The 26,989-nt window shown below is 40.3% G+C and overlaps 4 protein-coding genes across 5 annotated transcripts; 1 reads left to right on the top strand and 3 right to left on the bottom strand.

Moving 5' to 3' along the window:
- Nucleotides 1–12,558: 12,558 nt before the first annotated feature.
- LOC111596870 (probable basic-leucine zipper transcription factor R) lies at nt 12,559–15,627 on the bottom strand. The gene is made up of 5 exons (XM_023311317.2): nt 15,028–15,627; nt 14,814–14,958; nt 14,002–14,753; nt 13,785–13,938; nt 12,559–13,732 (listed from the first exon to the last, which is right to left on the bottom strand). The coding sequence occupies exons 1-5, from the start codon at nt 15,416–15,418 to the stop codon at nt 12,919–12,921; spliced, it is 2,256 nt and encodes a 751-aa protein (XP_023167085.2). The 5' UTR covers nt 15,419–15,627; the 3' UTR covers nt 12,559–12,918.
- Nucleotides 15,628–15,976: 349 nt separating this feature from the next.
- Nucleotides 15,977–17,633, top strand: LOC111596871 (guanine nucleotide-binding protein subunit beta-2). The gene is made up of 6 exons (XM_023311318.2): nt 15,977–16,153; nt 16,222–16,667; nt 16,726–16,927; nt 16,981–17,110; nt 17,210–17,296; nt 17,367–17,633. The coding sequence occupies exons 1-6, from the start codon at nt 16,085–16,087 to the stop codon at nt 17,471–17,473; spliced, it is 1,041 nt and encodes a 346-aa protein (XP_023167086.1). The 5' UTR covers nt 15,977–16,084; the 3' UTR covers nt 17,474–17,633.
- A 530-nt stretch (nt 17,634–18,163) lies between these two features.
- LOC111601807 lies at nt 18,164–19,483 on the bottom strand. Its single transcript, XM_023318602.2, has 2 exons — nt 19,300–19,483; nt 18,164–19,245 (listed from the first exon to the last, which is right to left on the bottom strand). Exons 1-2 carry the CDS (start codon nt 19,342–19,344, stop codon nt 18,583–18,585), a joined length of 708 nt encoding a protein of 235 aa, XP_023174370.1. The 5' UTR covers nt 19,345–19,483; the 3' UTR covers nt 18,164–18,582.
- A 787-nt stretch (nt 19,484–20,270) lies between these two features.
- LOC111596874 lies at nt 20,271–24,945 on the bottom strand. 2 transcript variants are annotated; one of them, XM_023311320.2, is made up of 6 exons: nt 24,867–24,945; nt 24,664–24,734; nt 23,017–23,116; nt 22,726–22,856; nt 21,774–21,923; nt 20,271–21,705 (listed from the first exon to the last, which is right to left on the bottom strand). In XM_023311320.2, exons 2-6 carry the CDS (start codon nt 24,713–24,715, stop codon nt 20,555–20,557), a joined length of 1,584 nt encoding a protein of 527 aa, XP_023167088.1. In that variant the 5' UTR covers nt 24,716–24,734; nt 24,867–24,945; the 3' UTR covers nt 20,271–20,554. The 2 variants fall into 2 exon arrangements, with proteins under 2 accessions (XP_023167088.1, XP_023167089.1); XM_023311321.2 differs by lacking the exon at nt 22,726–22,856 and adding an exon at nt 22,202–22,314 and having other exon boundaries at nt 20,272–21,705.
- Nucleotides 24,946–26,989: the final 2,044 nt, after the last annotated feature.

Genomic DNA, 26,989 nt, shown 5'->3' with positions numbered 1-26,989 from the left:
GCAAACACTAGTGCTATCTCACACTAGTCATGCCGCCTCACTTACTCACACCCACGAGCGGCTGGCCACTTGCAAATTAAGTGAGTCAACAAAGCACTTTGCGGATTTGACAGCGAGCTTCGCCAGATTCGTCGACTTATCTGCATAAAGTTCAGAGGGAGGCATGCTGATTTACACTGAATATATATATATATATATATATATATATATATACATTTTTTTAACCAATGTTATTTGCATTGTGGCTAACACAGACAGTCGGCCAGAGAGGGCCAAGGAGCAGGACAGGCGCATTTCGTATTCGTAAAGCTAACGAACTCGAAATAATGCGTTTGAAATTTAAAAAACCTGCAATTTATGTTAAAAATTTAAGCAAACAGGCGTACAACTGGCCGAGCTGGCCAAAAGATTTTTAATTAATCATTCATTTGCCATTTTTGTTGTCCACTGTTTGACTTGTCTATGAAAATGGCATTAAACGACAGGCTGCCCGGAGCCCGAAGAGAACTCCGCTTTCCATGTCGAACAAGCAACTTTATTTTCTTGACTGCGGCCAGCCGACCAATTAAGAGAAACAGCCGTTCGTTCAGTTCGTATAAATCGCATTAAGCCGGTTGAGCTGACAGATCCAGGTCCCGCCTCCCGCCTACCGCTTACCGCCTCCGTGCCGCCTACTCCCGGCCGGGGGGTCAGCTGTTCGATTTGTTTGATTCGCTTCTTAATTGCCCTGTTGTCGATTGTCCACTGCCACACTTGACCAATGCATTAAAAATGGCTTAAAAAATGGTTGGCAAAACCAAAAATGGTGTTTATTAAATGGATTGATGGCTGCATACAACAACAGCAACAACTACAACAACAACAACAACAACACTCACAGAGTCGTGTTATGGGCTGCAAGCCGTTGACATTTCTGGTTGGTTCATATTCTGATTTATGTTGTTTGCAATTTATTAAAAAAAATTGTAAGTCATAAAGGCAAACGAAATAAGTAGCCGTACGCTAGTTGGCAGTAGTCGACTCGCAGATACCCTAGAAGTTGCCTGAAAGCAAAACTCATTGACTCTAGTTTCGAAGTCAAATGGCATTTTGATTGGCTTTGATATCTGGTTTAGCCTAATGATTTCTTGTTGCTTTAGGGCTCAACACTTTGCTCGTTGCTCTGCAGTGTGGGAGTGTTATTCAGTCAGCCATGAAACATGAAAAATGAATTAATTCATTCTTCAAGCAGCGTGAAAATGTAGCTGCTTCAATAGTCAAGCTAAAGACATTGAATGACTAACTGAATCTAAATTTTGATAAAAAGATTATAGATTTAGCTTTCTGGATTCAATTCACAGAGTTAGAGTTCTTGACAGTTAAGAAAGTTATCATAACCAAGTCTAAGTATGATAAGCATATCTATAACCATTTTGTCTATTGGTCTGAGGCAAATCGGCCCCAGCTTCCTTTCTTCTGCCTTTTCCCAACATTTATCTAAATCAAGTCTCAAAGTATGCCTATTCTAACTGAGCAAGTCATACATACTTTCAAGACCATTATACCCATTCTATCAATTTTCAATTGGATAAGAATAAAATCGTTAAACACTTTTCATAAAAATTACAATTATCCAATAAATAGCCTTCATTGAAAGTAAATTTTAACACAAATTAATTTCATATTTAAATTTTTATATTATTATTATATATTATATATTATATATTATATATTATATATTATATATTATATATTATATATTATATATTATATATTATATATTATATATTATATATTATATATTATATATTATATATTATATATTATATATAATTTATTATATCAAGAAACCTCCCCGATCTAAAATTTTTTTTAGCAGATTTTTACTTTTATAAAAAGAAAATAATATGTCGAAATATTATAAATAACCAACCTAATGCTAGCCCCATTCAGTCGAGTCCCAGCAAAACTTCTTCTCAATATTTTCTTTAAATTTAAATTAAATTATTCATTTATTTTAAGATCAGCCTGTTCTATTATTACCCAGTTGAGCATCAGTTTGTCGTAGTCTCACTTACAGCCTTTCTGAAACGCATTCCTCTATTTGCGCATCAATTACTCAAATGATATTGATATTTAAAGCATTGCCACTGATCCTAGGCAGACGCCAATAGCTGTTTTATTGCCCATATGGTCTGTGTACACTTCGATTCTATAAATCTCAAGCCGTACTGTGTGCTGGTCTCCCCCTTGCTTGATGCCCTTCAATTCCTTCAGCTCTTGAAGCACTTTGAACTCAACGCCCCGTCCACGTCCATTGGCTGTTGACTGTTTCTTCTTGTTTGTATTTTTTTTTTGGGGACTCGGAACTTGTGCCCAAGGTCCAATGCACTCTCACGTGCGATTGTCACACCACTTGCTGGCAGTGCGAGTACAAGCCCGGGGCTGGGGTTTGGCTCTTTGTCTGGCTCTTTTTGTTGCCGCGCTGCTGTGTAAAGTGGGGAATGTAAAGTTGCTTGCATTAGGCCAGCTACAAGCCGCCAAAGCGGCCCCAAAAGACTCGCAAGTCCAAGTCTGACTCCGAGTTCGAGTCTGAGTCGGAGTCCTAGCCAAAGCGACGACAACGACGACGGCGGCGGCTCACGACTGACACGGGGTATTTGCATATAAAATTGGTAATATGCAAATATTTTGATTGTCTTTGACTTTGTGCGCGCTTATAAAGAATCTTTGAGCTCGGGTCGCTTCAACAATTGAGCGCACAGTTGGAATTCTTGGATTTTGCTGGGGCCAGCAGTCAGCAGCCGGCCGTCATGAGCCAGCAGCTAAAACTGGAGCAGCAGCCAGTCAGACAGACAGCCAGGCAGACACTGAGGCTGGCTATTCAAGCTACTGTGCAAGAAAAGGTTGTTGCAATCTTGAAAAATTGTGTATTTTGGAACACCTGTGTTTGCCTGCGGATACATAACATATTTCGCGAGAAGCTCGCAAGGCTATAAAATACAGATTTTACTCAGCGGCCAGCGAGTACTTGCCATACAAATGCTATGCAAATCTTGAGCATGCTCAGCCGAAAAAGTGTTTTGCCCATGGGGAATTAATTAGAGTTGGGGCGAGGCAGGCGCTCGTTTAGCGATAGTCCCCAGCCATATAAGCCAGCCAAATTTGTGGCAGACACTGCGACGACAACCGCCAGACGCCAAGTTGTTGTTGACAAAAATCGCATTGAATACAATGCGGCAATGGACCTGGTTTAGAAGATGCTCAAAGAACCGGTCGAGCCGAGCAACCAATCGCATAATGTTTGCTCGCTCTGGACAATGGGCTGCACAGCTGCAGTTGCCTAAGAAAGTTATTAATTTGATAAGCAATTATGAGCAGCAGAAAGGAAGAGCTTGTATTTGAGCTTATAGCTTCCATATTATTTAAATAAGTAAAAGTCTCAATAGAAAGTTGAGTGGACTTTCAGGTGAATCAAGTATCTCGTATTATAATATATATCGAAAATTATATCGATTATATTATAGCTCTATATATACTTAATCTACTTTATTTGAAGTAAGATTGCAAACTAACTTGATTAATAGTTGGCAAATCAGATGCTGCTCTTAAGTCCATTCAACTCATATGTTAGGTCAACATATACTATGATATATAACTGATGTTATCGATCTCTTAACAATATAAACCCAAAGTTCACTTATATATGCTATCAAGAAATAAAAATCAATAGCTGCAATTGCATCTCTGATTCGATTATTGCTATTCGTTTATCATTCAGCGCTTGCCTTACCCACAGCACAGATTTATTTTAACAATTCTTATTATAATTAATCAATTCTTATTAAATTTTTAACAGAAGACCAAGCTAATGTCGGCTGATTACAGCGATTAACGATACTTGCCCATCATTCAGCGCCTGCTCTAAACTCAATATTCGACATTTCTGATTTATATCAAGCCTTATTTAGATATCGATCGATTACTGCTGCAGCAAATCGAATTTACCTATCGATCATTGCCCATCTCTTTGCCTGCTATCCTCACAGTCTTAGCACAGTTAGCTGATATCGATCAATACAAGCAGCTACAGATTCGACTATCGATATTGGCCCATCGTTTACAGTCAGCACTTCAATCCCCTCCAGCTGACTCCTAGTACTGTGGCTACCGTTTGTGCTCCCTGCCTGCGCTTTGGCGGAATGTTAAATGCTAAAAATGAACAAATAATGACGAATGCCAGCAGTGGCCGTCGTCATCGCCATCGCCGTGGTCAGCGTCGTCGTCCGTTCCGTGCTGGCTTCACCTTGGACTACGTCTCCTGCTCCAGCTGCTGCGGCCAGCTTCACTTTGTCGTTTGTGGCAAAAGCCGCGCGCGCGCGATTTTCGCTGGAAATGCAATGCGAGAGCAGCGGAAAAAAAAGAACGAGGCAAGATTTATGCGCGCGCCATTGCGCATCATAAGCTGTCAAAATGCTTTTTTGGCGATTTATTAGCGCAAATTGAGTTTTAAAAGAAGCTGCCGTGGTATGACCGAGAACTGGTCAATGCTGGTCAATGGGCAGCTGCACTCCCTCTCTGACTGTATGTGAGTGGATGGCTTTTGGTGGCTACGGTCAGATTTATAGTTGGGACCAGCCGGGCGACAAGTGCTGCGACTACTCCTTGTTGTTGTCGTAGTTGTAGTTGTAGTTGAAGTTGACTATGCAAAACACACAATCTGTCTGCGTCCATCTTCAGCGGCAGCTCCAGCATCCGTGGCCCGTTTGAATCTCTGATTCTCTGGCGATTGTCAACGGCCTTTTTTGCAGCTGTGTGCGCCTGCTGCTTTGGCCAAATGTAAAAATCTTCAGCCACATCGGGAGACAGACAGAGAGAGGGAGTGAGCGAGAGCGAGCGAACGGGCCTGTAAACATGTCAACAAATAAATCGTCATGTAAAAATGGCATTTTAAATTGTTTTTGACATTTGTACAGTGGCTGCCAATGAAAATGAAATGCGGACAAGAAAATCTTGAGTCTGCCAGTCACTCAATACCTGAGCGGGCAGTCGCTGGATATTGGTTACCGTTTGGCACCGCCGCGCCGATGCATCGATGCTTCGAGCATCGGCATTATAAAGCCTTTGGCATCTCATGTTGACATGAAGATAGTTATGTGTTGACAGTTGTTGCTTGCTCGCTGTGCTGCGGAGACCATTATTTAATTTACATTAGCGGGTATTATGTAAGTCGTTCAAGCAGAAGAATTTGGCAAATAACTTAACAAAATTTTAATATCTGTTGCTAAAAATAAATAAACTTGGGCTAGTTGCTGAACATTACTATCGTATGAAACTGATGAAAGCTATTTTAGACTATGACCTCTTATGAATTCACTTTTGTATGAACCGAGCAGAGTTTCTATAGCCAAAGTTTCAGTTAATGAAATTCATAGAGCCACAGAGTGAGCAGTCATTAAGAGAGAAGAGAGTTAAAAAAGAGGTTTGCTAATATTTATATTAATTACAAATATTTAATTAATATTTTTCATTATAAAATGGCTCAATAATCAGTAAATATAATAAAATATATATTAAATCTATTTTATTATATATTTTTATTACTATTTTATTTCATTTAAATTAAATATAAATTCTTAGCTTCAATATTTTGATTTCTTATTTAAAATGTAAAATAAAACATTTTATATTTTATTATAAAATGACATAATAATCACTAAATATAATATAATATCTAAAAAAACTATTTTAATATTATATTATTTTAACTTTTTTTAAAATTAAATATAAATTCTTAGCTTCACTATTTTGACTTCTTACTTAAAATTTAAAATAAAACCTTATACATTTTATCAACAAGAAAACGCGCAAATAACATGACATCAGCAGTAAAATACAGTTAATAGATGTCTTTGCCCGCATCGATAGCCGCAGAAAGTTAAGCATACGCCACATGAGCCGCTTTAGCTAGGCAGTTGCCAACCACTGCCTGTTTGCCCGCATGCTCAACTGGCCCACTCATTTATCAAGCTTAAAGGACTTGCATGTAAATGTTTGCCTATGTCGCACTCTCATTACGTACAGCGTTCGCTGGCTTTCTTTTTTGCACACACGGACGGGGGGGTGGGGGAAACCGCAGGACACACACGCAGGACCCTTGCCAAAACGAAAAAATACTTCGAGCAGCAGAAGTAGAAAAATAAAGTCACATAAAATTAATAAGCAAGGACGACTTGCATGTGCGTCGCTAACATGCTAAATTATTGCAATATGAATTATGATATTAATTTAAACGCTTGGCCCTGCCCGCCGCTTATTAATGTGACATGTAATGTGCCTGTTATTACCTTAAGATTATGATTACTTGCGAACGCACCTCTGGCCTCGGCTGTCGTCACATGTGTGTGCTGGCAGGCCGGGGGCAGCAGGAGCTGAGGCTACCTGCTGTGCTTGGTGTGGCTTGTGCCCGGGCAAAATGTGTGGCATTTTCATTTAAATGGCTGCCCCACAAAGTAATTGAAATGTAGCCAAGAACTGGACCAAAACTTCAGCAGATTCGCTCGACTGCAGCTTCTGCAACTTGTTTGTCTTGGCGACACCTTAAAGAGTTAACCACTCGCGTTGGCTCTGTGCACAGCAAGCGGTCTACAACTTGTTGTCGTTGTCAACGTCGTCATGATCATCATCGTCATCGGCATTATCATTATCATCATTGGCTCTTATTTTTTGCTGTTTCGTGAGTTGATTTCCAAAAGTCGCGCCTAAGTGGCCTCATTTTGACATCTTGCTTTAAGTTGGGCAGTTGCGACTGGGACTTGGGCCCTGTGGGCAGGCAGCTGTGGAGGCTCCGCACAAGTGAGTGATACATGGCGGACATTGTCTGCAATAAATACTTAATGCTTACCAAAAATATACACATTAAAAGTCAAAGTCCCCGGCAGCCACATTGACGTCTTCATCTGGGCCGTCTGGCGGTATTCATTGCCATTTTTGGTATTTCAATTAAATTTTTTTATGACAACATCAAAACTCTATCATAATTCTAAATGTCTTGACATGAGCTTTGTGCCTTTTGTCTCAGCGCGCTAAGCAATGCGAGGCGATGGCTTCTGCATTCTGCGTTTGTCTTTTTGCTTCTTTTTTTGTAAAGAATTCCTAAAGAGTTTTGGCAGAGGCGGTGGTAAGATCAGTTCCGATCAAGACTTTAGTTATATGAGAATTTAATTGAAATAGCTCTTCAGCTGTTCATAATTATATAAGCTACGGATTCTATTTCAATTAGGCAAATGTTGTTTATTTATTTATAAACCCAAGTTGGTCTACTGCAGTTCTTACAACTGCTCGCGCTGCCCTCGCTGTAGGATATCTTTTGTTTTTATTATTAGCTTGATGCTTTTTGTCAGTAATTGTAATGGCTGAAAGCCTGGCCAACCACTTAAACTGCAGACTGCTGTTTCTTGCTCGTTTAATGATGTGTGAGCCTGGAATTTTGCGCGCGGTGTCTGTGAAGTGGCGGCCAGTGGTGCCCGTTGCCCGTTGCCCGTTGCCTGGTGCCGCGTCTCGGTGCCGACCAACTGACTGGCATACCAATTTATAATTTCTTTTAATAAAGTTGACATTCAGCCAGGCCCAAACAGCCTGCTGCAGTTACTGTTGCTGCTGCTGCTGCTGCTGCTTCTTATATACTCTTCTCTTTTTTATTTCATCTGGCCGAGTGGATCATGATCGCCTCGCTTTGCCCAAGGTGTTGAACTTGTCGCGCCTGGCATTTTGGCACTTTCCTTCGAGGCTGCAACGTGGTCCTTGCCGGTTCGCAGCTTGCAGCTGGGGGTCGTCTAACATATGCGATGCAGCAGTCACCCTATGCAGCGTGCGCCAAATGCCTTCCGCTAAAGCCATTTGTTTCATCCGCCCCCAAACTCACACGTGTCTGTAAATTCCGCAAATATCCGTTATCCGTTTCCTTTATACGAGATTTATTTATTGTGCTTATCAGCATGTGCGAATCTTTAAATTTAAAAAACAGACTCAAAGAATGCGCCCGCTACTTCCGCCCCAGCCCACACCAGCTGCTCAGCCATTCAAACGCAGCGCTTTGACCATATTAGCACCCAATTCCAATGCCCAGCTATGTGCGTTTATCTGTTATCCACCCAGAAGAGAAATGTGCATAAAAAAGAAGCCGAAAACAGAGTAAAAATTGCTTTAAACTAAGGCACTAAGCACTTTTAGAGCGCCACAACTTTGTCAAGCGCACATAACAAAGTGTTATGTGCCTTCTCTAACTAACACAATGTGGCTGTAAAAAATACCCTTTCAGCGCACACCACAACGTCGCACCTAGCTGGCACAGTGGTACAACATTGCTGACAGCTATATTGGTTTTGATTTATTATAAAATTTTTGAATACGTATATTACAATAAATTATTTGACTATTAAATTCTATTTTTTTCTTCTATTTTTTTTTGTGTTTTTTATATAATTTTTTTTTTTTTAACTTTTTATGAGTATTTTCTTTTTAATATATAAATATATTATAAATTATCTTGAATTTGGACTATAAAATTATACAATTATTTTTCCGTGCTTTTTATATATATATATATATTTTTGTTTTTTTAATATCTTTAAGTAGTTTTTTAATAATTATGGTCTTTATGGATTTATGTGATATACTAGAAAAATAAAATAAAATATTAAAAATCATATTTATATTTTATTTTAGCAATTTAAGCTATTCGACTTAGTCAGTCCGCAATCAAAGTTAGCAGTCTTATAATTTTCTCTATACATACACGTAAATCTTAACCATATATTATATATTATTTTATTTTCTATATTTATTTCTACATACTTTGTACCACTGTGCTGCAGCTGCCCTTTCTAATTTGCTATATCCCATAGACTCCCTTTTTATTTTAAATTTACGCATACTTTGTTAAACTTTCTAACATACTCTGCACCACTGTGCAGAGTCACTGTCACCATAGACTGCTAGAGGGAGGTTGAGGTCGTTGGCAGTGTGAAAAAAAGTACATTTTTCAAATGTAACGCTTTTCGTAGCATGCTTAGCGGGGCGGCGAGTGAAAGTCGTTGGCAACAACTTTGAAGCGAGGGCAGCTTGGGAGTTATGTTGCTGTAGCTGTATATGTATGTGTGTGCAGCTATCATTGTAGCTCTATGCGCTGTGTTGATTTTTATAGTTTTGTCTAGCAAAACAGTTGCAGATACTAAACCCACAGTTTTTTGCGGTCGTTTTGTTTTCTGGACCATTTGCGTTTTGCTCAAGTGTTGTGTGAGTGTGAGATGTGTGTGTGTGTGTGTGCTTGTGTGTTGTTTGAGCGTTTGCATCAAGTTGTAAATTTGGCGATTAGCACCCCTTTGTGAGTTGGTCATGTGGGGCAATCTAACAAAACAGCCAAAGGCTGGGCAAGATGCGCGCCGTCTGATAAGTTTGCTTGAAATTAGCATAGGCCGACGACGGCTGGGCCAGCAAGCAACAGCAAACAGGAACAGGAGCTGCAACTGGATGTGGCCAGCAGCTAGCAGCTAGCAGCTAGCAGCCAGCGGACACTCAAAAGCAACAAACGGCGATGATCTTGTCGCTGCTGCTGCTGTTGCTTTATGAATAAAACATTTTGGCTGGGTGAACGTGGTCCACAGTAGCAATAGCAGCCGCCTTGGCATCGCAATTGAATCGAACTGCGAACTGCCAGCAGCAGCAGCAACAGCAACAGCAGCAGCAGTTGCTACAAATGTTTTACAAGCTTTTCAGCGCTTCGTTTTTGTTGTTGCTGCTGTTGCTGTTGCTGTTGCTGTTGTGTGCCATTGTTGTTGGTGTTGGAGCAACAGTTCCCGGAAACAATTCAGTTTAAAAAGTGCAGGCCCGCTCTCGGGCCGCTGTCGCTGGCAGTCGCAACATTATGAACATGGCCAATAAATCGTGAATTGTTCGAATGCTCGAAATGTTGCATGTTTGATTTCTGCGCCACTTGCATTTAGTTTATGATATTATAACCCGGACAACGTTTGACATTTGGCGCTCTTTATTTATGATAACAGCCAAACAGTTTCCACACAGTCGCAGTTGCAGTGGCCAACCGCCGCAGTTTGTCAGCATTTTGTCGCCGACTTTCGTTGTGAGCCTTTTTTTCTCTCTCTCAACTCGACCCAAAGCTGGAGGCTTTCATTTCAGGTTAAATCAATTTTTGCAAGTGAAAAGTGCGACACAGCCCAGGAAATGAATCTTAAATATATATATGTATATATCTGTATCTAGTCTGTAACCACAGCAGCAGCAGCCGCAGAGTTTGCCCATTAAGAGTGCATTGCCCCACAACAGCTGCTCAAATGGCACACGTAGAAGCAGATTCAACAATCTTTGCCATCTTCCAAGTTGCCCGCAGGACATGCAGGACACAATTTGTGGGCGTGGATGCATTGAGGCATGTTCGCAATCGTCGTAAATTGCTTTAACCGTGTAACACACTTACCCGCAGGCCATAAAAAATATTTATATATATTTCATATTTTTTATGATTTTTTTCCAGCTATCTGCCTGCTGGCTAAAAGCCCGTTAAATGAGCCGCGAAAATAGTTTCCGTCGCAGCGTCTTGAAAATTGCTTGCCAAACGCCAAATGCTAAAGCTCTGAGTTTTCACTTAAGCTCAGCTGATTGAGCGGCAAGTGGCAAAGGGCGCATAGAAGAAACTTGCAACGCCACAACAGGAAAGGTGAACCGTCTGCAGAGAAATCAGTTTTTATATAATATTTTATAACATTTTTTTTAAATAAAGTAATATGTGGAAATAGTATATGAAGTCAGCGAAACTTAAATGTTATTAGTTCAGTGGGAAAATGAGAAAAGTCAATCAATTTATTTTAAAAATAAATTTTAAATATATTTTAAAATATTTTAAAATATTTTTATTTTGATATTTTTAATGAGGATAAGGTCATAATTTTGGTATAATCAAAATGATACGAAATTCGATGTTTGATTTATAGATCGATATATGTTTCAATCCATCGAAAAACATAAGTCTAAATCTTTAAATATCTAACTGTAAAGACTTGATCTAAGAAAAAGAAGCTAACAATAGCTTGGCTATGAGCTCTACATAAATATTCATTCTAGAAATCATTAATATGATTATGATATGATTTTAAATAATTTAATATAATAAAATAATAAACTAAGATAAGCTCAATACATATAGCAATAATTTCAAGAGTATTAAGCAGTAATATATTTAAAAAATATTTATACCTTTACAACATAATGAATATAGGAATAGTTGAATAATTAGACTTAAAGGAGCTCAATAAACTTGCAAGAGTCTATATAGACTAAATATAAACTAAATTACTTGAGAAATATCTCCTCCCTCTTTCCACCATCTTAAGATAGGATTCCTTTCCACCAAACTTTGCCACACATATTACAGCTTGAGCTGATGCCACAACTAAAGACTCGACTTCAATCAGAAATATTAAAGCCCAAGTTAATTGAAGCTCATATCATTTGAGCTAAGCATATGAATGTCATTTGCAATTCAAAATTGAAATCTCCCCCATATATGATTAGGCCATAATTTTGTGGTACCTGCCAGTCCGCCCACGCCCATATTTGATTTAATTAAAACTCGCGCACTCAACCATTGAGAACTGAAATGCAAATGAATTGCAAAAACAAATAACTGAAGGAAATCAATCAAGCGTGGCTACCAAATGGCGAGAGGTTCCGTTTATCGAGCTGCTCGTCGTTTGATTAGCTTTCAATGGGTTCGAACTTCCGCCTGAAAATGAAAATGTTTATTAAAAATTTTCACTTTTACATAGATTTTGGCATTTCAGTAGCTGTCGCTGCAGCAGCTGCGCCTGCTGCTGGCTAAGTAACCACACCCAATGCGCCGCCATATGGCGTTGGCCCCGCCCCCAGTGCGCTCTATGTACTGCATAGGTAGTGTAGTGTCGTCTCGCTTGCGCTGGTAGCTGATTGGGCGCAGCAGCTAAACCGGTTTCTGCCCGTTTCGCAAGCCGCTGGCCAATGCCAAGGAGCAGCCATGTTTCAGTGCCAGCTGTGCGGCTGGCCAAATAAGAGCAGCAACTGTTGTACGCTGCTATATACCACATACGCCGTGTGCCACATAAACATAGCCAACTGTCGGCGGGTTTGGGTGGTCTGCGCAAGTGCTCCACTTGGGCGGCAACTCCAGTTCGCTGCGTTGCTCAGCAGTTGTCCAAATGTTTGTGCACAGATGCTGCAAACAGAGACCAAAGGCAGCCAGCGCCCACGTTCAAAGCAAGCTGAAAGAGGGCTACATCAACTGCTGAGTGTCAGCTGCATTGATTTTTACATACCCTGGCAAATGGAGCTCAAGTGAGGTAGTTAAGTGTTCGTGCTATTACTGGTAGCTGAGGGAAGGTTTGTATATGGTATATATAGTTCTAGAATAAAGCATCGTAATCATATTTCGAGTTGAAGATAGACTCTTTTTGCTTCAATTTCAACAAGATAATTCTAACTTTAAACAAACACGATTTTCTTTTGTAAAATATATACATATATTCTTGGTTCACTATATTGTTGTTCCATTTCGTAATTGTACACATTATGTTTTTTTTTCGTTATATGGGACTTCTAAGAATTTTGTATTTTAGTTCCAGTTCTGTTAACTGGAAGCACACTAAAGTTTTACAACATTACAGTTTTCTATGTACAAAAAGTAACTCTTTCGTTGTTGGTGTAAATGTGTGTGTGTGTGTTTGGGGCAAATTTAAATATGACAAGGATAAATCATAAATCAAGTTAATAATTCAGAAGAGACATGCTTCAAATAACACTTAAGAGCTACTAACGCGCAACGTATTGAAACCATATTTGGGGGTCCATCGAGATCTTTCTCTCATCGCGTCCTTCACTAGTGATGAACTCCTAGTGATTACGCAGCGCTTCATTGATGACCCGCAGTATATCGATTTGCAGATCTGTAAAAGCCACCGGCTCCAGTTGTGCATTGCGTATTTTCATGGCAACGGCCTTGAAAAAGGCCCCAATTTCATCCTCCTCCGCAGCCATAGAACAGCCGCCGAGCGGAAAGACAGCCTGACTAGATGTTGATGGTGTATTAGCTGCATTTTGATATCGTGTGCTGGTCGACGTGGGTGTATGCACCTCCAGCTTTTGTGTATAGTCGCTAGCCGTTTGTAGTTGTTGCTGCAGCTGCTGCGGCTCCAAGCTGCTGCCCGTTTCGTTCAGTTGCTCCGATTTGGACAGCGCGTTTCTAACGCTTTCAACGGTCATATAAACCGAATCCTCCTCATTTTCATAGCTAACCACATGGTGCTGTTGTTGTTGTTGTTGCTGCTGCTGCTGCTGCTGCTGTGTTTGCTGTTCCGATGTTGTCGTCGTGTCCATGTCCTCATTGTCGTTTTCATCGTCTTCATCATGCACCACATCTCCATTTATATAGTTTTCTATATCCATTTCATCATAGCTGGCCACGCACAGTTCGCTGGGCTGCTGCACTTCCTGTTGCTGTTGCTCCATTGTGACGGAAAGTTCGGCTTTGTGTGGTCCCGTTAGCGTTGGCAGTGTAGACATATTTAGCTGAGATGAACTACCTGGCGATGCTTCCAAGTTACTCGTCTGTGGCTCGGAATGCCGCAATGGCGATTGGGTCATATTTTCCTCCAGTTCAGCAACAGGATCATGCTTGGGTATCAGCATATTCAATGCGTCCCCGTCTCTGCGAATGGTATGATAAAAATCATGTTATCTCTGCTATATCAACTACTTACAGTGACTTTTGTTGTATATATTTTTGTAGAAAACTTAGAGAGTCATAGTGCTTCCATCGCGATGTGACGTCGACATTCAGCTGTGTTTTTATGCGCTTGTACTCCCGTGCATATTGGTCCCGCAAAGCCTTCCATTTCCCCCGACATTGCTTGACTGAATAATATATAATATATTTTAAATAATATATTAGGAAATAGATAAAATCGTTTGACTAACCTGGCTTTTTAAGCTTGCGTGCTATCTCATCCCAGACTTCCAGCTTTAGTTTGACATTGCGATAGTTTTGATTGCTATAGTTGTAGATCATATCTTCCTGCTGTATCAGCATGATCAGCTCCTTCTCAAAGTAGCTCTCGATATTGAGAAATGTGTGTATGGGATCATCGTCCTCCTCATCCGCATTCGTTTGATGATTGTGCGTGGACGATTGGTTCACAACGCTGCCAACATTTACGCAATCCACAAAATCATTGTACAGCGTATCGCTAGCCGATTGATTCGGTGTCTCGCAGGTAACTGTAATTGATGTGGCCGAGCCAACGCCATTGCCACTTGCATCGGTTATATAGTTCCAATTGGTATCCTGCTGCTGTGACTGCTGCTGCTGCTGCTGCTGGTGTTGTATCATATGGCTAACTACAAAAGTGCTTAGGCCACGCGTTGTATCCGGTTTCTTATCAAGCGTTACTGCGTTCGTCGCTGCTGTTGTCACCGTTGTTGTTGCTGTTGGCACGAAGCTACAGGTCTCCAAGAGCGAACCGTTTCTATCCTCGATTTTGATGCTGGCAAATTTGGTTGTCTCAGCAGACAAATTAAGATTTTGACTGTTGCTGCTGCTATTGCTAAATGAATTGTTGTTGGTGCTGTTGTTGTTACTGCTGTTCGTAATTGTTGTTGTCGTGGTAATGTTTGGCAGCGTTATAGCCGTCAAAATGCCATTGCTATTTTGGGATCCACGAGAGCGATAGCTGGAATATGGAGATAGCTACAGATAATATATAAATAAAATGAAAATTTGTTCGTTTTACTTGCGTGCCAACGCATAGGGACGCAAAAAGTCGAGATCCTTAAAGTACTTCCACTTGACGTTGCCTTTGGTATTAGCTTTGGCGCGTTTTAGCTCGCGGCAATATTGATCCCTCATTGCCTTCCACTTGGCCTTGCATTGCGTATCTGTTCATAGATTGAATTGATAGAATTAAGCTTGATTTCTATTTAGATGTTATTCAATTGCCAATTTACCTGTCCAGCCCACGTGAGTGCCAATTTCACTCCATTTCTCATCCTTGCTCTTTGTGCTGCGATAGAGCGGATTCTTGGGATTGTAGAGCGCCTGCTCTTGAGCCACCATTGAAATGAGAATCAGTTCCTTAGGTATATTAACCACACTCTCGCAGAGGCTGTCGATACTGCCGAGATTTGCAAGGTGGGACTGGCCTGAGACGCTAACAAGAGTTTCCGTATGCTGTGGCTTTTGTTTCAGCAAATGCGTGACATCCTCAGCTTTGGCCATGTCCGTGTCCATCAAACTTTGATTTCCAAAGGGCACCGAAATGCGTTTTATGTTTACAATGGATTCAGTTTGCTGTTCCGTCATATGTGCCACTTCGCTGGCACATGGTAGTGTTTCCATAATACGCTTGAATCTTAGTGCCTCTGCCTCTGCTCCATTTTTGGCGGCTGGCGGGTGTTGTGTTAATTGTTAAAAATAAAAGCAAATCCTTGTGGTCCCAAGATCTTTTTGTGACTGAACAGCTGTTAAATTGCACGCTTAACATCTGTGCGTTGATGTCGATTTCTTATCGATATATATCGAATACGGAAAGTATTAGCAGAATTTCGTAATTCTGTGATCACATAGCTTTTAATTACTTAACATTTTTTATTATTCTATGACAAACAATTAATTTGATTATTAAATATTAATAAAGTCAATGAATAAAATGCTAATGAAACGTTTACAATTGAGGAGTGAGGAGCAGTGCTGTTAACATTTCTTTACAGTGTTGCAGTGTTAAGAGTTGGCAGTTCTGCTTAATGCGCATGCGCGAGTGAGTGTTTGTAATACGCGCGCAAGTTTTGGATATTTCCTTAAAATTCGTATTTGCTTTCGCCTTACCAACTAATCCAATTAGTTAATTGCATTACCGTCTCAAGCAATGCAATGAAATCATCATAACAGTGTAAGTTAAATATTTATTTCGACATTAGTTTGCATCGCGACGCGTTCTTGATTGGTCGACTGGATCGTAACGGTTATTTGAAATATTTTGCTGTCGCAGTTATTTGATGCGCAATCATGCCGAAAATTGATCCAGAAACCCAACAACTTTACGACGAGATCAATGGCATGATACAAAAGTTTAAGGTTAATCTTTATAAAATGTAATACAAATTGGGCTAAAAATGATTAATTAATATTTTGCATTCGGACAGGATGATCAAAAGTCGAAGGCGGATTGCACATTGGGGGAGAAATGCGGTGACATGAGCGATGTGCCCAAAATACGTTTCTCTTCGAAAAAGATATTGAAAGGTCACATCAACAAGGTCAACTCGGTGCATTTTGCTGGCGATTCCCGCCACTGTGTCACTGGCTCTTTGGATGGCAAATTGATTATTTGGGACACTTGGACAGCGAACAAGGTGCAGATTATACCCTTGCGCTCCGCCTGGGTAATGACCGTGGCGTTTTCGCCATCGGGCAACTTTGTAGCCTGCGGTGGCATGGACAATCAATGCACCGTCTACGATGTGAACAATCGAGACGCATCCGGCGTGGCCAAGATGGTTCGAGAACTCATTGGATACGAGGGCTTTCTGAGCTCATGTCGTTTTCTGGACGATGGCCACTTGATCACGGGATCGGGTGATATGAAAATGTTAGTTGACACATTAATTATACACTTTCTCATTAAACTAATCCATTATCTACGACAGCTGTCACTGGGACTTGGAGAAGGGTGTCAAGACAATGGACTTCAATGGACATGCTGGCGATATTGCTGGTCTTTCATTGTCGCCCGATATGAACACGTATATAACCGGTTCAGTGGACAAAACTGCCAAGCTGTGGGATGTACGCGAACAGGGACACAAGCAAATGTTCTTCGGTCACGACATGGACGTGTCGTCCGTTTGCGTAAGTTTTTCTCCACTTACTTCGATTGTGATGCCACTATTACATCATTTCAGTATCATCCAAGCGGCTTTGGCTTCGCCTCCTGCTCGGAGGATCAGACAGCGCGCATGTATGATTTGCGTGCCGACCAACAAATCGGACTCTATGAGCCGCCCCAAAAGAACACGGGCTTCACATCGTGCGGTGCGTATTTTGTTTTTTTCTTTTCTTACTGTTCTCTTTCGCCTGCGCTGTTTTCGCCTTGACTTTAGACGACTTTTAATCTGATTTTGTGCCCATTAGCTCTGTCGACCAGCGGTCGCTACTTATTGTGCGCCGGCATTGAGGGCAACGTTCACTCGTGGGACGCAATGAAGCAACGGCACACGGGTAGGTGGCAAACGTCGATGGCTTCAATTCTCTTTGGACTTGTATTGATTTCTGTCTTTGCTCTCTGCAGGCACGCTGTCCGGGCATGAGAATCGCATAACTTGCATCAGCCTGTGCCCCAATGGCATGTGCCTAGCCTCGACCAGCTGGGATCAACAAGTGCGTCTGTGGCTCTAATTGCAGAACGCTTCGCTCTCTCCACACTTGGTTCAATATGCATAGTTTAATATTATTACTATCGAAACCCAAAACCAAACAAAACAAAACAAAAACTTTATAGCTTCTAACACGGCATAATAGCCGCATGATATTGAGAATAAAGTGCATGAAAAAATTATTACCAAAGCCTTTAATTTACTTAGACTACAAATCCAATCAGACTGGCAGGAAGAGAAAGGAAACGTGTGAATTACTAATGGGTATAAAACGTATTCTTCCCAATTGGAAAAAGGAACATTATCCAGTCAGTCAGTCAATCAGTCAGTCTCCTATCTTTCAGCCAATGAATTGGTCAATAAGACTGTCAATTAGTCAGTTCTTGATTGGCTTGTTTTATTAGTCAATCAGTCCTTCAATCTGTTGTCAGTCATCAGTCAGTGATTTAAATTAATTTAATCAATAATGCCATCAGTTCAATCAGTCATTCAATTACATATTCACTCAGCTAATGGTCACATAATAAGGTATTCAGTCAGTCAATCAGCTATTCAATCAGTCAGTCAATCAGTTGTCAGTGATCAGTCATTAATTCTGCTTTAGAATCAATCACTCATTCAATTACTTATTTATGCAGCTATTGGTCACATAATAAGGCATTCAGTCAGTCAATCAGCTATTCAATCAGTCATCAATAACATATTCAATCAATTATTCAATCAATGATCCATTTATTCAGTCAATCACTTATTTCATTAGTTATTTATTCCATCATTCAATCAATCCATTTCCCAGTTATCCATCAGTCATTCAATCAGTTCCAAATGGTCATTTTTTCAGTAATTCTACTATTCAATGTTGCTTCAATCACTAATGAAACTTGATCTTCAATCAGATTTGCAACCAGTGATGCAATCATCACAGACTGACTGCGATTCCCTTGGCCTCTTGATCAGTTCCCTGAGTTTGCCAGCCGATACTCATCATCAATCCTCCTTCATCAATCAGTAATTGACATCGCATCTACCAGCAGAGGCTACGCTTGAATATGGTGCTGAGTTGAACAGTTTAATACAGTTTATAAAATACGTATGCAAAATTCTGTTAAATAGGAGACTTTCTCGACTGTCTTAACTATTTTCCCTGACCAGCTGATGCAACGGATACTGCGGTATATACGACTCTAAGCGTTGATTGCGCCGCAGTGCGCACTGCTGATAGTCCATCCATTTGCTATACTTTTTGTCATGGCACATCTCGGATTTGCCATTGATGTAGACATCCCGTCGCAATTGCATGTAGAATGCTTGACTTATTTGCCTGTGCCTGTAGATATGTCGATCCATCCACCTGCTCACCTTGAAGTCGCCGTGCGGAATGGTGGAGCCCATGCAAACGGTGCTCATGTCGGTCTGGGGATCATAGAAGCGTTTCGGATTGGAGACCACATTGATGTGGACATATGGTTGGCTCTTGGTGAATCTAGTGTCCAGAATGCGATTGCCGAATGTGACTGGCCACGGATTATACACCCAATGCCCACGATTATCCTTGATGAGCTTGGGCAATTCAATGATGTCCTCGGTTTGCGCATTGTCAAGCTTGTCAAGCGCTGCTGTGACAGATTTGACTTTTAGTGTAAAATTCCCGGCTGAGGAGCTGACAGTCGCCTCGGCAGTCGGGAAGAGCACAAGAGTTTTATTTTTGGACAATTGATGGACGCCTAATTGCTTATTAGAGCTAGTTGTGTTATCTGGCACCGGTTGAGAAACCAGCTCAGGTATGTTAAAAATCTTAGGAACACGTTTAAATAAATAAAAATATGTCTTTATATGGACTTCACTTACCAATAAGCTAAATAATAAGAAACAATACAAATTTCGGCTGTTCATCTTTGGTACTCTGTTCTGCGGTTAAGTTACTCGTGTTCCTATATATTTGCTATATTCATATACAAATATGAATTTCCTTACTGTGAAAAACGTCTACTTCTGACTCGTGTGAAAAAACATATATTCTTAGTCTAAAGTATGAAGATATTATTTTAGATAAAATATATTTCAAAGCCATCGTGATTATTCCTACTTTAATTCATATATGAAGAAGTGTGCTTTGGCCAGAAATGCCCGACTAGAAGATACCCGTCCAATATGTGTTTTCTTTGATATCCAAATTATAAAATAAATCAAAAATTGTATAAGATATACAGGAAAGTGAATGTTTTATTTGAAGACTCTAGCTTTAAAGATGCCAGAGATTTGACTTAAGAACTGAAGATCGATACGAGTTCCTTAAAGCGGAAAAAGTTATCGATTAGTAGCAAGTTTTAGGTATAAATATATAATATGAATATATACATAAATTGATTGAGAGACAGAGACAGAGATAGAGAAAGCCACTCTGGAAACTCCTTTGCTGAAAAACAAGCCCAATTTTCCGCCTCTCGTGTGACATCTGTCAAATGAAATGAAAACTACAAAAATATGTTTATTTTTTTTTTTAATATATTTTTTATATTTTTCTTATAAAAAATACTTATATAATTACAAAGAATTTTAGCTGCTGCGAGTTTTTGGCGCGGTTTTTTGTGAAAATTGTTTTTGTTTTTCATTTTAATATAACAAAGTAGCAGCGTTTGCTGTTGCTGTTCATTTTTTAAGCTTTTTGTTTTGTCGTTAATTTAAAACAAATCACTTTATCATTCAACATAATCAATAGAAAATGAAACAGAGTTGAAAAAGTCGAGTTATGAAAGTAGAAAGTTGGGAGAAAAGTCGAAAAGTCGAAAAGTCAAAAGAAATACACAAGAAAAAAGCAGCAATAAAGAGAAGAAAGATGATTTGCATAAATAAAAGAGGCAGATAGATAAAGGCGGTTAGGGAGTTGAGATTGCGGCCAAGATAGTGGCCAAGTTGAGGGCCAGAGGGATATAGAAGTTACATAGATTTAAAATTTATTGCTTGTGTAGGTTTTGTGTTTAGTTTATCAGACTCTCGGTTGAACTACTAATGCGTTGTTCTCTTGTTGGTTTTTTTTTGTTTTAGTTTTTGTTTTTTGTTTTTGGGAAGGAAATTAGAAAGTGAGAGAAGCTCTGGCCGCAGATTAAACAGAGAAGCCATCGCCAGTGGGATCGAGGATCCAGGGATAGTTGTTGGGGCACTCCATGCACGTGAAGAGGCGCAGAGTCTCGCCGGGCAGCTCGCGCGTGGTCAGCGGGCAGGCGTTGGGCAGGGAGCAGTAGGGCTGGCCCTTGATGTCGCATTTCTCCTTCCATTCCTGGAAGTCGCGCAGCGAATTGAGCTCTGTGGGATTCTGCATCCATTGGATGACCTGCAGATTGGTCACGAAGAACACATCGTTGCGTCCCAGCATCTCCTCGATGAACTTGATCAGCTCATCGCGATACTCCTTCTTCGACTTGAGCCACGAGGCATGGAAGTGCAGGCCGAGTGGGGCACGGTTGCTGTTGTAGTGGCGATTGAAATTGTGGCGCAGCAGACGCGCGAACTGTTCGCCAGAGGCGATGTTCGAGCAGGAGTCGACCATGTGGCAACCGGGCAGCGATTCGTCGAACGTGGGATCATCACGACGATCCAGCTCGTTCATGACCATCTCCCACACGGGATGGCTACGCGATGGGCAGTTGTGGGCATTGCCGTTGCACTTGTGCGGCATGCGGAAATACAGGGTATATGGCCAGATGGGCACACGGCCCAGCGAGGCGGTAATGGAGGCATCGTACACAAAGAACTGATCAGCCATCATCTCGAACTGCTTGTTGCCACCCACACGCAGGTAGGGAGCGCGCATGCCAATGATGGAGCCATCGGTGATGTTGGCAAAGCGTTCCACAATCAAACGAGAGCCAGCCATCTCGGCCAGCCAATCGTCGTAGGTGCCGCTTGTCCAGTAGTTGGGGTCATCCTTGTGCGTCAGCGAAAAGACCGAGATCTCATGGCCGCGACGATGCAAGTCCTGAACGGCCGAATAGTTTGTATACTTGTGCGAGATGAAGAAGGTGCCCTTGATGGAGCAGCCATTGGGATTCTGGTGCTGGCCATTGAAGATGTCCTCGTACAAGTCGATGTTGTCCACATTGACGGCGCCGTTGAACGTGATCGTGATCATCTGCGGCACCTGCTGGGGCTCAATGCCGCCGGGAATGCGTGTGCCATCAGCCGAGCAGAAGCAATCGGGCAGAGCGCACTGCGTGGGGTCGCACTCTGGCGCACGATTGGGATCCTCATCGACAGCTGTAAAGTGGAGACCAACAACAGTTAGCCACAAGTCAGAGTGGGAGCACGGACACGTGAACACTTACAGCAAGCATTCTCATCGGACTCATCCTTGCAGTCGGGCTTGCCGTTGCAGAAGAGCTCCTTGTCGAGGCACTCGCCATCGCCGCAGGACAGCTTGCCATCGGGGCAGATGGGCTCATCTGTCTTCAGTATGGGCTTCGCCTTGCGTGGCCCTAAATTGATCAAATACAAAGCACAGTTAGAGCTCGGCAAATGACACAGTTGCGGCGGTTGTGGCGTGTTAGTGACAACAAATGTCTAAATTTTGAAGTGAGAAGTATGCACGTGACTGTGTGAGGGCGGTTAGGAGTGTTGTTATTGTTGTTGTTCCAAAGTTCACTATATCTACGTATATATAGATGCGAGATCGCACATATATACACTTATATGTATGTTGCTGTCCAAGTGCTATATACAAGTGTGTTGTTTGGCTGTGTGTCAGGGCACTTACTCTCTTTCTCATCGCAGTTAGTCACCTTGGCCTTCCAGTCGCAGGTCTGCTTATACAAATCAAAGGCCAAGCCGGAGGGGCACTGAATTTCTTTAAGGCCCGACTTAGTACATCTAAAAAATAAAGTTGGTTTTTGGTTTTGACTTGACTCTTTGCTTGTGGTTCTTTGCTTTGCAATTCCCTCAGCTATATTGCCCCTTTGCTAGCTAACAGAACTTTGGCAATGTTTTTTCATTTGTTTCTTTTTTTTTGTTTATTGGAGTGGGGCTTGGATTGGGTTTGTTTATTTATTGTTTGGTTTGAACAAATGCAATGACTTTCGGCTTTTTTAGTTACAGAATAACACAAAATGAGCTGCGCAACACACATAGATAGATAGAGAGACAGAGAGACAGATACACAGATAGAGAACAGAGTGTTAGAGAGTGTGTAGGAGAGAGTTTTTGGGTGGCACAGAGGCGAGCTCTTTGAAGTATACTTTTGGGCACTGAGCTCAATGGCTGGCGCGGACACACCCCACTTACTTTCTTTGACATCACAATTCTTAACGTTCGACTTCCAGTCGCAGAGCTGACGCAACACATCGAACGCCAAGCCGGCGGCACAGCGGATCGGTGCCAAGCGTTTGCTGCCATCTTCGCGGCCATTATCGCACCTTTATTTTTATTATTTTTCATATTTATTATTTTTATATATATCATATTCAATTTTTGTTCGTGTGAAAACAAAACAATATCCCCAAACAAAATATCATTCAACGTGAAAGAGTGTTTAACAACATGTTTCATTCTGAGCGTCTTAGCCTAAACGCTTACCTGTACACTTCACGGCAATCGCCTTCCGTGTTCAGACGGAAGTACTCATCAGCGGGACGATCGGAACATTCCCTTTCGACATCTACACTATCGTCTTGTGCTAAGTGGGCGAAAGAAAGATACGAATTACTAAATGCTGACAAAATATAATTTTCTTAAAGAAATTTCAATTTTATTTGAATTGTTTTTATTATTAATTAAATTTTTTATTTTTGAGTTATTTATTTTATAATTAATATGATAATTGTATAAGATATCCTATAGATTTCTTATATTTTTTTATACTTCTATCGAATTTTTTTTATTATTTTGAAGCATTTATAATTATTTTAAAATAATTTTTTTATTTCTTTTTATTTATTTTTATTTTTATTTATATTTAGTTTAAGTATAAAGTGAACAATTTTTTAAAATTGAATCATATATTTTGATAAAAATAAAAATATATTAATAATAATATTAAAAAAAAATTAATAATTATTAGAATATATAATTAATTAACTAAAATATTTTCAAAAGTTATTTAAATTTCCAAGAATCTATCAGAAATATGAATTTATTAAAATTATTTTTTATGCTATTTTTAATTTAATTTACATTTTTTTTTAAGGCTAACTAAGTTTTTTGAATTCTCAGAATTTCTATTTTAATTGATTTTACTATGCTAATTCTGTGTTAAATTGTTTTCAAAGATTTCTTGGTAAATACATGGATTTTGTTGTTGCTTTTGTTTTATTAATTTGGCAGCTGTTATCTTGTCATTATTTAATTATGTGCATAATTACAGCTAATCGACAGCTCTTAGCATTTATAGCCTGTTCGCACTTGTTTTCGTTTTCTTTTATTATTTCTTATTTTTTTTTTTTTTGAGTCTCCGGCTAACCGGTTTAGTCTCAACGACTTCTAAAAGTCAAACAACTCTCGTTTTTGTTTCGCTTAGCTAGTTTTTAGATTTATCTTGCAGCTCTCGGGCAAACGAAAGGGCAAGCGAAATGGCGATAGCCGCAAGTGTAAGTGAGTGACGTCCACTAATGGAGCCTGTTGTTTACATCGTAAGGTGTAGCTACTGCTGCTGCTGCTGTCGTAAAACTGGTTTATGTATTGGCTAATGGCTTTTGCTGCTGTGGCGGCAGCAGGCGAAAACACGTTTGCAGTTCAACTTAAAAAAGGTATTGCATAAACAACATTGGAGTTGTCGCCTCCAAAAAACAACAAAAACGAAACCAAACGCGATCGTATTAAAAGTTGCTTATGCTAATTTTTATTTTATGGCCAGCTCCGGCTCCAGCTCTTGGTCTCTTGCCACAGTTTCTTTTCTTTTACATTTTGTTTTTGATTTCTGGTTTTCCTCTTTTGCACTCAGGAAATTACATTAGCTCGCTATAACAACTGATCCACTATCCTCGGCAGCTGGCCGTTGCATGTGGTTAATAGTTAACACTTCTCTTTTTTTTCAAGTTTATTTGCCTTGGCCAACGACCGAGGCTGGCAAATATTTCTTTTGTTTTGTCGTTTGAGTTGCAAATTTATATAAAAAAAATCATTTATTCGCTGCTCATTCAGCTGGTAAAGGTCAGCCAACGTGGCCAACTCTAACTTAAACATGTATTTATGTATGATAAATAAAGAGAGATCTTTGCTACTTACCAGCTACATAGCAGACGAGCAAAATGCTCACAAATGGCCACCAACGCGCCATGTTCGGAAACCAGCGCTGGCTGCAAATCGAAGAAATCGAACAAAAAACCATAAATTAGCAAACAACACACTTCAAATGGGCACTTGAATAATTATATAGGGTGCGGAGATAGGTATGTGCTCGTCTGTCTGTATTGGAAACTTGGTATTACTTTTAGTGCTCAGCAAATATTGATACGACGTTGGACTGAGGTAGTCGAGTGAACAGAGGGCACTCTTCCAATACACAGCCACGCTTACACTAGGTGTTGTCCATGCGCAACGAGTTCTATTTATTAAGCTGTGGTGTGTGTCGCCATTTTAGGCGGTGTGGTGAGTTTCGAGCCGACGACAGCGACGGCGCCGGCGCAGCCGCTTGCAGAGCTTTTGAAGGGGTAAAAAAGACAACAGTTTGTGGAATCCATTTCGAAAATGCCAAGGCAGCTTAAGCGCTGTCGCAGTCGGCGTGTCGATGTGTCTGTGTGTGTGTGCGTGTTTGAAGAAAGGTTAATTAGCTTGGCCGCAGGTGTGAGTTGCTTTTGGTGTGGCATATGTGGGTGCCAGTGTCTGCTGCTGCACCTCACATTGCGCTGCGCTTACACCTTTGCCAAAGCTGCCAACTCAGCTGCATAAATCAAATCAATCACAGCAATCACATCCATCATAGACTGACCCTGAAATTGTGCCTTCGGCTACGCTGTCATCTTATGATTCTAAGAAGTGACGCGCACAACTCTAAATCTCGATTTCGTAACTGTTTGCATACACTGTAAACGCAGCTGAACAGGGTATATTGGCATGCGAGCAAGGAATGCAAATGAGAAAAATTGAAACTCTAAATTTAAATTCCTTAATTAATTTTATAGATTTTTTATTCCTGTTCAATGTGTTCCCAAAGATCTTGATCTATGCTTTATCTAGGAGCAGAGCAACTGAGAGTCGACAGCTGTGTTCTTAATGGCTTCGGTTGAACTGTTGAATGGCTGAACGTGCGTTTTGTTGATGCCGCTGCTGCTGCTTGAGTTACTTTTTATTTTCACCCACACTCGTGTGGCATGGCAAGTGGTTAGACATTGTCACACCATCTGCATTTTAACGGCTCGCTTGAGCCGCTTTGCCCATGAATTGCGCATTCGGCTCACAAACAGCACATTAAATTCTTGTTAACGTGGCTAAGACAGCAGGCGACCAAAAAAAAATAAATGAAAGAAAAAAAAAAGGTTAATAAACCGCCTGTTGACTCCACCGTCCGTCCAGTAACTTCCAGCACTAAGTGGAGACACTTTAACTGTCGCTGACTCACGCGCCTTCGACTTACCTTTAAATAGTTTTATTTTTTATTTTTTCTTGTTTGTTTTCATTTATTTATTTATTTATTTTTGTCTTCTTGCGCTGCAGATCACGAAATTTTTAATTAATGGCAAATTGATTATGCGCTCGTTCAGCCCCAGCCTCGCAGTCCCGTCTGGTTATGTAAAGATATGCAGAGGGCCAAGTGTGCTGGCTGGAACCAGCCTGTTATTCAATAAGTTAAGAGCTCGTACCAGATGACGCTGATACGCTGAGATGTGCTTGGTCTGTTCATGCGCAAAAAATAAAGTAAAATAAAAGTCCAAACGGATCTGAAATTGATACAGCCAAACCCAAAGATTGCGCTCATTTTAATGTCAATTGATGTTATGTAATTTAGGGATTATTATAATGAAACAAGAAGAAAATATTGAATTATGTATTTAGATTTTGTATTTTTGGTTTTACCAAACAAATTCATTTTTCATATTTTATTATCTTGTTTGATGGGATTCTTGTTAGTTTAAATTATTTATTTTGCTATTGTCCGATTAGACTGGATATTTTTATACATATTTTCATTCATATTTATTATTGACTTATGCATGCATAACATATATATAATCCATTTAATTTGCATGATCTCATATTTGCATTGGCCCAACTCAAAAGCCTTTTGTTGAAGTTAATTTTTTCAGCAGGCAATTAGTAAACACCCGAATTCGCTGACAAAAATACATATTTGTAGCAAATATTTATTCCTTTTGTTTACGCATTTTTTTAAGTAAGTAAGCTAAGCTGAATATCTGCATACTGGATTCTGCTCGATAACTCTTTTGGCATTCGGCAAATATTTGACTTGCAAATCTCAGGCTGGGAAGGAACAAAATAGAAACTGATGACGGATTGGCAAAATATAAATAATTTAAATTGAAGGTAGCCACAAATACTATAAATGCTGTTAGAAAAACAGCATATAGATATATATAAATATTTATATATATAT

This window comes from Drosophila hydei, unplaced genomic scaffold (genome assembly GCF_003285905.1).
Source record: "Drosophila hydei strain 15085-1641.00,03,60 unplaced genomic scaffold, DhydRS2 tig00000001-arrow-pilon, whole genome shotgun sequence".
NCBI classification, from domain to species: Eukaryota; Metazoa; Arthropoda; class Insecta; order Diptera; family Drosophilidae; genus Drosophila; species Drosophila hydei.
This window is presented reverse-complemented; position numbering and strand designations above follow the sequence as displayed.